Source organism: Dromaius novaehollandiae, chromosome 5 (genome assembly GCF_036370855.1).
Source record: "Dromaius novaehollandiae isolate bDroNov1 chromosome 5, bDroNov1.hap1, whole genome shotgun sequence".
NCBI lineage: Eukaryota > Metazoa > Chordata > Aves > Casuariiformes > Dromaiidae > Dromaius > Dromaius novaehollandiae.
The window spans coordinates 2660354-2672432 of NC_088102.1; the positions used below are offsets into that span (position 1 = coordinate 2660354).

Consider the following 12079-nt stretch of genomic DNA (forward strand, 5'->3'; position numbering starts at 1 on the left):
TCCAGGGACAGAAAAACAACAGGCATGTTTAATCCGGATCTAGCCCAACACATGCACACATATGCTTGTTCTCTAGCACGCACATATACCTACCTAGATAGATATAGATAGATATGTTACCAGGTAACATAACCAAATATAAATGTATACCATAAACCGTGCCTCAGCCACCACCTTCCCGGTATTTGTGTCTCCCAGTTTCGCATGCCACAGCTGCGCTGGTTGCATTCATATACTGTTTATAAAAAAAGTTGCTGCTATCATTTCAGAAAAAGAATCATTCCCTAAAAGAATGAAATAAGTGCTGTTGAGTGCGTATTTTTCTCTCTGATTACCAACAGGAATGTTTGAAAAATGGAAGCGTGCAAATGGAAATGAAACTAAGTAACATAGTAAATGGGGAAACAAGTCATTCATTAACCAGACTTTCTCAGCAAACTCCATAGAGCAGATGGAATACAAGCAGGGCTTTATATCCCAGCTAGTATAACAGTGCTCAGTGAGTTTATATCACAAGGTGATTGCTCACAATAAATCAATCTCTATGGGTGCAGGGTGAGATCCAAAAGTACTTCCCCCCTTTTGGAGCTTAGCTATAGCCTTATTGGAACATCATTTCTCCATTTGAAACCACTTTATTATATGAATCTACATTTTCAGTAGTGTTCTTGGACTCACTGCATCATAATCACATGAAGTCTTTATCAGAAAACATGCAAAAATAAAAAAGAAATTGTTAAATACCACCTAATGATACCTGAGGTATAAATGTGTAACAATAAATGGGAATGTTTTTACTTCACTAGACAGCATTAAGAAAGGGGAGAGTATAATTAACTGGAACCTGAGTAAAGAAAGCTAAACGTTTTTATTGCCTGAAGATGGTTTCTTTAAACTACCTTCTAGAAATCCAAAGGTATCTGAGAATCTGCAAGTGGTCATGTAAAGCCAAGACAGACTTCTGTTTTGGATAAGAACAGTTTGATTTTTATATATTATATATTCCCACTCCTTACTTGCGGTATACAATGAAAACTGGTGGGGGATTTCATAAATGCCTAAGCAGAGTTGTTTACTTGCTGGAGAGTTTTAAACAAAACCAGTTTCTATGCCTGTCAATAATATCTTAAAAAAGCTTGAAAAACATGCAAGGTGAATCACATTCTTAAAATAGATACATAATTACTCATTTTAGAAGCTTGCTTCCCAGGTCTGATAATATAAAAATAAATTGTCATTTTGAAAATAATTTACATAGCTTGCAAGCAAAATAGGATAACCTTCTGTGGCAAAAATTGGTAAAAAAAAATTCAAGTGCTAATAATGTTGACAATTACCAATAAAATGCAGACTGAAAGTTTTTCAGAAAAAAATATATCTACTGCAAGGAGAATAGGGACTATCATGCCAGACACTTCCCCTCAGCCTCAGCTAATATCACAGCCTGTCTGAACACGAGAATCAAGCAATATATTGTCAAGTTCCATATATAAATTCTGCTCAAATACAAAAGAAAAGCTTAAAAATAAGTGTCCTACCATCCCTGTCAGGCTGCCACTGCCTCTTGGCCACAAAGAAAACCCTCTGTAGACCTCACCCTAAAGAATCAGGCCCATAAAGCAATATGCATTAATGGTATAGACAAGAATAGGCATCTTCCCTTCCCCAGAGCTTCTCTTTGGTAGCGTTACACAAAATAAGGCACCATACTTACACTGGGGACCTGGAGTTCATCAAGGAATATAAAAGATTGCATGTATCCAAGAAGATCTAGGTACAGGTGAAATGGGAAAGGCTGCTTGAGTTTTCCTAATGCCTGCACCTCTGGAATCTAAGCCACGCTGTTTTAAATACCTTGAACACTTTAAATCACACATTATCTGTACTTAAACACCCAAGAGTAATTATTAACAGGTAAGAGTCATTCTGTGGTAGATGCAAACAGCAAGCACCAGCTTGCTGGGTCTACATCTGCCTCACATCTCCTATCTGAACCTGATCGGTGCTTTTCCCTAATAGCCACATTGACAAGAGCAACGAAATGGTGGCGAGATTCATTGCAGCCTCGTTCAAGAAAAGACAGATTAAGCATGGGCAAGGAGTCCAGAGGGCTGAGCTTCCCAGCAGCGCGTGCCAAAGTTTAAACATTGCATTGCAAAAGGCTCTAGTGTCCTCGCATCCTTTTTTACTTCCTGCAGCACTAAAACGGAATGGAAATTTAATAGGAAGGTGATAAAAAGGCTAACATTCAAACACAGCCCTGCCAAGCCTCCTGTATTTTGCTGCAGAATCACCCTTCTGAGACTACCCAAACTATCCCCCTGCTCTCAGGCAATTAATCTGCAAAAAATACTGCAAGTCTTCGAGAGCTGTAACACAAGACTGAAAGTAAGAGAGCAGACAGAGGTGCTAGATGACAAAGAAAATCTATAAACAGGCAAAATGAAGAGAAATCAATTTTCCATCCTGAATCCCAGATGAGAAAATAGAGATTTTATGAAAAAGCAGCTCTGTGGTTGCTTTCTTGATAAGACAGTTTGGTTGAACAGCTTGTTTTGATCCTGCAGCATCATAAGCTTTGTTACTGCTTAAGAAGGCACCTTTCTTAGCTCGTCCAAAGTATTTACTGACAGGTACCAGCCCTGCTCTCTTTGAAGCTGCCGTGGGCCTCCAGGCACAGGGTTTGGGAGGGATCTTTGATTTCAGCTGCTACCACGCAGCACTGCCCCACATATCCACGCAGCCACGGAGAGGTCCTCCTCCTCCTCCTCCTCCTGCATCCCTTGGGCAGATGCCAGTCCCCAAAGCACCAGCCCATCACTCGGACACTGCAAACGAGGGGCCCCAAAATGCAGAGAAGCTGAGAAAAGGGGTGCTGGTAGCCAGGTCCATGCCTTGGACCCCAGCAGCTGGGGGAGCCGGGAGCTCTCAGGAGAAGCATTTGCCCCTAGACAGGGGGTTTGGGACATGCTGCAGGGCAGTACGAGGTGCCAGGGACCCTGGGTGGCCTTGGCCAGTGCTTAGTGTCCCACTGAGGACAAGGTTGCTCCTCCACCTTGCAGTTGTTGGAGGGTAGATCCATCAGAGCAGGACACCTTAGTGACGAGGGCAGAGACAGCCCCGAGGACAGACGTAGGTGCTTTAGACCACCTCTGAAGGAGCCTCCCTCTCCCATGATGAGGGCAGGAACGTGGCCAAGCCACACACCCAAGCATGGGTGACACAGCAGCACAGCACCAACAGGCCTAATGGGTGGGACCCCCACCCACATTTCAATATTTCCTCTGCTCAGAAGGGCAGCTCCTTCAAGCTCTCCCACCCTGTTGGTATTTTGTACGCTGGCAATCCATCCTCACTGACCATCACCTGAACTGGGAGCCAGGTAGCTCCATGCCACAAGGAACAGCATGCTGCAGTGGGCTGTCTTCACAGACATCCTTCCCCTCATCATTTTATAAAAATCTGATTTAGGGCCTGAACCTAAATCTGCACCAAAAACTCCCAGGTTGGTCACAAACTTCATTGGAGCAGGACTGTCACCTCCTTGCTTTTTTCCATAAGCTCCCTGGTAGTTAATTTTCATAAGAAGCCGGTAGTTAAATTTCATTAGGAAACTTGCTCTACATCGATAGGTTTTTGAAGGTGTACAGAGAAAAAACACATCCTCCAAGGAAGCAGATCTGAAGCGTCAGGCTCGCTTTATACTGAACCCTCCTGCCTGCGTGCGAATGCTGTTTCCCTCTGCCCAAACAGGCTGCACTCGCAGAACTGCTGCATCCAGAGCCAGCCTCTTCGGCTGTTGTTAAATAAGTCCGGATAATAAAAGTTTGGGATAACTGAGGGAATACTCAATATAACTAACAGGCACTAAGCGACATGAATTTGTTTCAGATGACAAGTTGTTAGATAATAAAAGTTACTGGGCCTGGAGCAGATCCCATCTTCCTTACCTATAACCACATCTTATGCCATAACAAATCCCATAAAAGGCAGCAGGGTGTCCTCAAAGCGGAAGGTGCTCCCTTCTGGCTTAAAATCAGAGGCCTCTCACTGAGTTTTCTATCTCCAGAAAATATTTTATAAAACACTGATACATTAAAATGTTATTTTGTCAATAAGATCTGCATCAGTTCAGGGCCTCTCATTCAGCCCTTGGAGGGTCAACTAGGAGCAGAGCAGTGACAGCCACCAGCATCTTTCCCAAGTCCTCCCTGCCAATGTTTGATGAGCCACTGAATTCACATGGGGCTGGGCACCATCAGCATGGAGAGGGCAATCAGCAATGAAAGAGAATATAATAGCAGGCAACATTTTTTCATGCTTTGTGAGGCACTGAATATCAGACTTGATAGTAACAGAACTGATTTTAAAACCTCATTGTTCCCATTTACAATGTTATAAACACATCTGGAATTACTTTTTGCAGAGATTTTTTTCCCCCCCTTTTCTCCTTTACATGGCAACAGCCTGACAGGGACCCATCTAATTCACAAAAATGTCTTGTTTTATAACATGGGTTTAGATATGACTGCAGTGGGGAGAGTGTGCCTGCACTTGACTGCGATTGCATCCAGTGCGAGTGGAAGTTTCTGAGACACAGCGTGACCTACGTCTGCCAGAGAGCCAGCACAGGCTGAAACTTCAACTTTTTCTTTCTTTGTAAATCTTCTCATTAAATTGGAAATAGATACAGAATGAACTGCAGAGAATCGCTGCACCTCCTCTCCTAGGAAGCACATCACTAGCTTTTAGATTTGAGATCTCTGCTGAATTCCCCTTCTCCAGTTCCCACCCCAGCTAACTACACTTCAGAGCTCCCCCAGAGTTCAAGAAGTTTGTCTTACGTGATTGCAAAAGAGGTGTTTAATTCACCACCTTGCAATAAATAAATAAATAAAAATAAAAAAATCTTTGCAAGGTATTCCAGTGTTCAAAACTTCATGCAAATAGGTGCATCATAAAATTTGGTTACCATAATTAACAGAGATATACCCCCAGCTCTCACTACCTAGCTTGCCACCAACAGAGCAAGATTAGAGAGACCAGAAGGAAAAGCAGCAATGTCAGAACAGGGAACAGAGAGCGGTGAGTTTGGTTCAGAGAACAGGGTGAATAAAGCGATAGAAACACAAAAGAAAAGTAGAACGGGGGAGAAAATGTAGCATTACCCTTGCACAAGACTGTAGGTGTTTAAAAGGCCATGATTTTGTGTAATCTCCTAACAGATACCCTGGGCAAAGCAGCCAGCTGGAACACAGGTGGGCTGGACTCCGGCTTTGAATCTGATCCCATGGAAGAGAGCTAGGCCCTGAAAAGGATAGTTTCTTTTTGTTTAACTTTTGTTTTCTGCACCACTGCAATGCTGTTACAACATTAAAGACGCAGAAGCATATCTGGCTTGCTCCCTCTGAGCTCCTGCGTGCCTCCGCTTTAGTTGCTTACTCCGGGACATACGATCGATGTTTAGTCATCCTCCTGCTCGTGTTTAACTTTTTCTTTTGCTGACCTGTGTGAACCTTGAACACTTACCCTAAACATGGGTCCTGGTGTGCATCGCACAGGTTTCGGAAGCCCTGATTGTTTTTAAGACCATGTTCCTAGCCAGGCAGCTAAAACCATTGAGATCTTTCCCGCTGGTGCTACCTTTTCCTGCACCATCCCAGTGTTGCACCCTCTGCCCTCACCCTTGCGTTGACCAGAACCAGCCCACCTGAGTCCAGTACTTATTGGGGGAAAAAAACACAACCGGCGAAGGCTCGGGGACGGGCAGCAGGGGCGAGGTGCAGCGACGCGGCGCAGGCTGCCAGCCGGTCTCGGTTGGGGCTCACCTGTGGCCGAGGGTGGCCGGTGACCAAGCAGGTCAGCTCCAGCGTCTCGCCCTCGCGGATGGTGTACACCCTCTCCGAGTAGCGCTCCTCCTCGATGTTGCACGCCAGGCCCGAGTGCACGATCCGCACCGTGGGGGGGGCTGCAAAGCCAGCAGAGAGAAAGCGGGTGAGTGCGAGCGTCCCCGTCCCCTTCCCCAGCTCCTCGCCCCCGTGGGAAGGACAGGAGCAGCCCTCCAGCACGTCCTGCTTCGAGCACGCACAGGGCAGAGGCTGGTCTCCAACATGGCCCGTCCAGCTGGGATGAGGCATCCGCATGCAGGGCACAGCTGCCCCATCCATCTCCCCTCCCACCGCCAAGCATGCCGCCTTCTTCCAGCAGATACACCACAGACAAGGAGCTCACATTCCCCCCCCCCCCTTTTTTCTTTTTCCAACCCACTCCGAATGAGTTCAGCCCCTTTTGCAACAGCACCTGCACTGATGCTGTCAGCCCGTTTGGTGCAGAGGCTGCAAGCAGAGGCCACGGCAGCTCGTGGGTCCTTGCCTGCTTTGCAGCAGGGCTGGCTAGGGGCTTCATAGCAGCGAGCAGAGACAGGGATGCAACCCGTGAGCTGAACCTCTGCGGAAAATTTAGGTGCAAACCAAGATCTCTGACGCTTGATCGGACCCGTTTCTGCTTTGGCAGCCCGGGACCCTCCCGCGCCTGAGAGCAGCGAGCCCGGAGCTGAGCAGCTGGGGTCACTTGGATCGGTGCTGGCTGCCGCAGCCACCGGTCAGCCAGGGCACCACGGTCCCTGCCACGGGCTCCAGTAAGGGCAGCCCTCACCCCCCTGAGCCAGGGGACTCGGACCCAGTGCAAGTAGCAGACTGAAATTCAGCACCGAAGAGTCTGCTGGGTTGTTTCTTAACACCTAGCACTGCCTCGAACGACGCCTTCACAGACTGATTTGCACCGCAGCTATTTTTAACTTCCCAATGAACTTTCCGTTATTGTTCTTTTTATTATACATCTTTCTAAATGTATTATCACACTCATTATACAAATGAGATGCCTTAATTAAACTATTAAAATTAAGCAGCAGAAACAGTGGGGCTGATGCTACTTTCTTTTAAAGCAAATACTAAAATCCCACTGCCTTCAAGGGGACCAGGATTTGGATCAAAGTTTAAACACAACCCACTTGCTTTAATTTTCTTGTATCTGCAACCTGAACTACAAGAAGTTACGGACTTTTACTTCTTGTACATGTAGGAAAATTACACTGCTGTTGATAATACTGCATGCACAAGTCACACTTCTGCTTCAGTAACCCTCTAAAGGATGCAGGTGGCTGCGTGATTTTCCATATTTCTGAACCACAAAACACAGCTCTCAGGATTTTGAGTGGATCGATAGGAGGAGAAGGTTGAGCACTAGTTACAATCCTGCGGCCAAACGAAACGCAACGATCAATCAGTAAATAAATAAATAGCAGAAGCGGTACAAGGTAACACCAGTGAGTTTTTAAAACCCAGAGTTTCAGTGAGCTGTTTCTATTAGTAAAAGTGAATCCGGGTGCAGGTCACCGTTCCTGGTGCCGGCCCCGCTCGCCGCACGGCCCCCGGTCACCCCCCAGCTCCGGCTCCCCCGGGCGCAGGCTGGGCCTCGGGCTCCGAGCAGGCCATGGCTCCTGGGCCCGTGCTGGGCTGCACCTCGCTTCTCACGTGAGGTTTTTCCCTTCTTTTCCCCTCGCTTTGCTCAGCCAGCCGAGGCTGGAGGAAACGAGGCTCGAGGAGAGGACCCTGAATGGGACAGTGCCGGATCAGCCAGCTGAATGGAAGGGAATAGCTACTTCAGGGACGAAGCCTGGTGCGCGCGGCTACCTCGCATTGCCCCCATCCACCTCAGCCTGCTACGTTCAGACCCTTCTCCAGCGCGCTCGGCCTAGGGCAGCCCCTCAGCAAGCATTTAGGAAATCGTTCCCCGGCAAGGCACCCCGGGGAGCACGGGCTCAAGCAGAGGAGCTTTCCTCGGCGACGGATGGTCCCTGCGTTACCGGTGGGCTCGCAGGTCCGACAGCGCGGGGGAAGCGGCTCTGGACGACTGTCGGATCAGCGGCAGCGAGCCCCCGGCACCCACGCACTGCCGCTCCGGGAAGCGACGGTCAAGTCAACAACATGGCGGGCGCCGGGGACGCAGTCATGAACCCCCGGCCGGGCTTCGCCCCCGCGCACCAGGCCCACGGCTCGCACCAACGTGGTGGGAAACCAGGCCTCAGGCCTGCGCCAGGCCGCTGGGAGAGGGGCCTCGTGCTCTCCCCCTGCTCCCAGGGGTTCCCACTGCTCCCCAGGGTGACACAGCGGCCACGAGGAGCGGCGGCGGTCAGGGAGGCCGGCGGCTCGCTCTGCGGCACCCAACATGGCCACGGGCAAAACTGCTGCCACCCGGCACGTGGGTGCTCTCACCAGTGCAGCAGCCTGGCTGGCTGCTTTGAACTAAACCTTATTTTTTAAAAAGTTGCTCTTTTCACAGCTTTCGGAAGGATAAAAATTAATTTACCAGCAGCAGCCGCCTCCTGCCAGCAGTAGATTTTTCCCTCTTCTCCCTCCCTCCTCCTTTCAGGAGCAGGAAAGGAGGGAAACATAGAAATGCAAAATATTTCATGATAACTCTTCTTAAGGTACTCTGCATCTCAAAAATTGAGCCAAAATTCACAAAGAACCATCCTACACAAGGAGACCTCAGGGCCCTCCCCGGGGGACACCAGGCTCGGGCAGGTCTCCAGGAGGCTGTTTCAGCCCCGAACGGGACAAGGCTCCTTCGCCACTTACCAACTTGAGCACCTTACAAAGCCTTGTTCTAGTCAGAAGAACGAGTTAATAAATCAAGTTAGGAAAGACTGATCTGCAAAGAACAGTTTTGCAGTAGTTTCCATTCCGTTCCCGTTTGTCAGGGGCCACCACGCTGCCCCCACCGTGCCACCAAGCCTCCAGGCAGAGCACATCCCTAGGAAGATGACCCCGAGCACCAGCCGCAGCCCCACACCTCCGGAGCAAAGCCGTTAAAAGCATGCCCAACTTCATGCACCAGAAGGATCCCAATGCCACGGACTGCAGACCATTTCTAACCTAAGATGAGCTGTATTTCATACTTTGAATACCAACCGCTCAGGATGCTCTGCCTGCTTCCCCACCACTTGCAGCCGTGGGTACAGCAGGGCTCTGGTCCCCGACTGGGGCTTTTTTGATCTCCCGCGATGCAAATGCTGAAACGCTGAAAGGCTTGAGCAGAGCCATGGAGTAGGAAGGCAAGACAAGGTTCAGCATAGACCATGAGACTGCTGATAAAATTAGAAGAGTCAGCAACATTATGCCAACATCCTGCTGCCTTTTAAATTCCTATTACATTAATATTACATTTTCATTCATATTATATTCATATTACTTCAAATTACATTTGAAGTGTCCTTCATTTTAGTGTCTACGCCACTGTTCCATATCCATTAAGGTTTGGGAAGGCAATATATAGACAAAAAAATAACCCCCTGTGTATTATTATGGCAAAAGTATACACTGCTTTAAGAGGAGATCAAATGAATAAAGGAAAATCAAAAGTATTCTTACTTCTTTAAGTTTTAATGTCTTATGGTTCAGAAGATATTGCATAATTATGAAATGTCACCTCCCTCTCTACAGCAGGAATATTCATCACAGCTACTTCTGAAATATGCCTCCAAGGATTAAATACCAGGCAAGACATTAAAGTAATATATACTTGGCATTTATTTTGTTTGTGGCATTTTAGAAGAATTTGTCTTGTGATTACACACAGTAAATATTGCATGAACAAATCCATCATGCTTCTATTCCTGGCAGTATATACACAAGGCAAAAAAGTCAAGGGTGAGGTCAGAAGAAAAAAACCATAACAACAGAAACAAGAAAACTCCTTGCTTTTGCTACAAAGAACTTGCATGGCACCAAGAGATTTCTTCTTTCAAATGAAAAATGGTAGCAACCTGACCTTTCTCCATAACTCATTATATATTGATGTTAGCCAGGTCTCCTTTATTGGCTGCTCTTTTCCAGCAATTTCCATTTATTTCCTCTCTCTGCCTCTGTCACACACACCCATACACACAGAAGCAACATGCTTTCAACTCGAAAGAAGTTCCTCAAAGTATAGATCCAGAAAAACAACGTGCCAAAGATTTCTGTAGAGGCAGAATTAGTTGGATATACATGCAGGTATCTAATGAGATAAGGCAAAGGACAACCCAGAGGAACATTAGCTTAGCCAACTTCCAAGGGAAATACACAGAATAAAATTTGTTTTCTGAAGCAGTGCAAGGGTAACATAGCAATTTCTTACACCAAAGGAAACCTCTGAGCTTTTCCAACCAAGCTGGCCACCCAGAGATATTGTGACTTGCAGCACGGATGCGTAGCTGCGGTGCAAATAAGAACTCACACAACTGGAGCGATTCCAGTGTTTCTGTTTAAACATTGGCTACTCTCACAACCTATAATCATAAAACTTACAATATTGACAGCTTTTCTTTTTTAATTAAAGAAACAGACTAATTTATTAATGAGATTTCAGCAATCTCTGCTATAATTGGAAAAAGAGTTTTTAGTCTACACAATTAAAGAGAAAAGCTGGCACATGTCCTTACACCATTTAACCGCTCAAAAAACAGAAGACAAACAGAATCCAAAAAATATTTATTCACTTTCAATCTCATGATTTTTCAAGCTAATCTCAGAAGTTTCTAGGGCATGAGAGTTGCTTATTTGCCTATGACTGTGACATTGCAAATTAGAAAAACAGACAGAAAGGTAAATGAAATTTTTGATATCAGAATTGAACCTCCAAGGAAAGATCACCTACGAACCCTTGGCTGTAGGCTGCCTTTGGGGAATCAGTTCTGCCATGACGCAGAAGGATTGCAACCTCCCAAGGTGCAAAAGATGCCGGAATACCAGTGGACATCATCGCCCCTCCCACCCCGAGCACTTGAAGGCACTCGGGCTCCTGGGGGCTTGTGCCCAGTCTTGCTCTCTCCCAGCACTGAGGGTTTTTTTGGTGTGAACAGGAGCATTTCCCCCAGTTAAATGAAACCGTGAGACATTTCTGCAGCCTTCGTCTCAGGAAACCCTTCAACTGCTGCTTGCTGGAACCTGGGAGCTCATAGCTAGGGAAGGCTCACTCTGTACCTGCCCTGCTTTATATACTGCTGCCCACAGCCACTGTCAGAGGCTGAACGCTGGTCCAGGAGGACCTTGGGACTTGGGTCTGCCCCTTCCATTTTCCTCTGCTGACTTTATTGTATCATTTGTTTTCCCACACTCAATGCAATGTGCTTCAAGCTCCCTGTACCACCTTCCTTCTCAGGCTTTCAGGGACAGGTGGAAAGTGGGGTCTTTCTTCTCTGTCTTTTTTACCTGTCCCCAGCCACCTGCATGTTTTGAGAAGTTACTGATTCATATTGGATCTGGGTGGCGGGACCAGCATGCATCAGATCAAGACCAAAAAAACCTGTATGAAACCCTTACAAGAGTTTGCTCTCAGATGTCTCCAGCACAAAACAGGTTCACTGCCAGCTTCGGAGGGCCTAAAGCAGCTTGCTGCAGTTAGCAGCAGAGCAGAGCATGCCTACTCATGGGATGCAACACTAATGGCTTTATTATTTAAATAATGTTAAACAGGAAAGAGATCTTTAAACAGAGCAGGATCCCAGATAGCCCACATTTATGTCTGAAGAACGATCATGGCCTTTTTCCCCATCCTCTACCAGCAGACAGAGACCATGTGCCATAGACCATAAGTTTTTAATACTTGCTCAGCAGGAGGAAAAATAAACAGCAGTGTAATGAGTTGTAAGGGGGCGGGGGGGGGGGGAGATAAAAATCTATGTGTTCCTAGAAACAGTGTTATGTTCCCCTAACTCAATAGATACTCTGCTGATAAGCTCTGTAGTGTCAAAATTGGGTCAGCCTGTGACAGTAGTGTTGGGAAGCGGCAGTGTGATTTAATTAGCTCAGTGCTTCTTTATGTTAGTGCTATCAATCAAGGCAGCTTCCTGAGCTCCGGAAACACAGTTTAAGTCCCAGAAATATGAGCAAATATCAAGCAACCTGGCAAAAATCAGTCCAATCAATGAGGAAAAATAAAAGTTAACTTCATACTGGTCTTGCAAATCTGGTGGGTAAGGTCAGCCCAGGGCCAGCTCGGCAGCAGAAAGTACATGATAGAGACTAGCAGGTACATA

The 12079-nt window shown here is 46.8% G+C and overlaps 1 protein-coding gene across 2 annotated transcripts in view; it reads right to left on the reverse strand.

Annotated features, from left to right (window-relative positions):
- The window catches only part of MDGA2 (MAM domain containing glycosylphosphatidylinositol anchor 2), a 373737-nt gene that overhangs the window by 223230 nt on the left and 138428 nt on the right, over nucleotides 1–12079 (reverse strand). For both annotated transcript variants that reach the window (XR_010389253.1, XM_064511798.1), the window contains exon 2: nucleotides 5829–5968. Coding sequence is in view for 1 of the 2 variants with exons in the window: in XM_064511798.1 (XP_064367868.1) it covers nucleotides 5829–5968 (140 nt within the window). In the remaining variant the exon portion in view is untranslated. The remainder of the gene's footprint in view (nucleotides 1–5828; nucleotides 5969–12079) is intronic.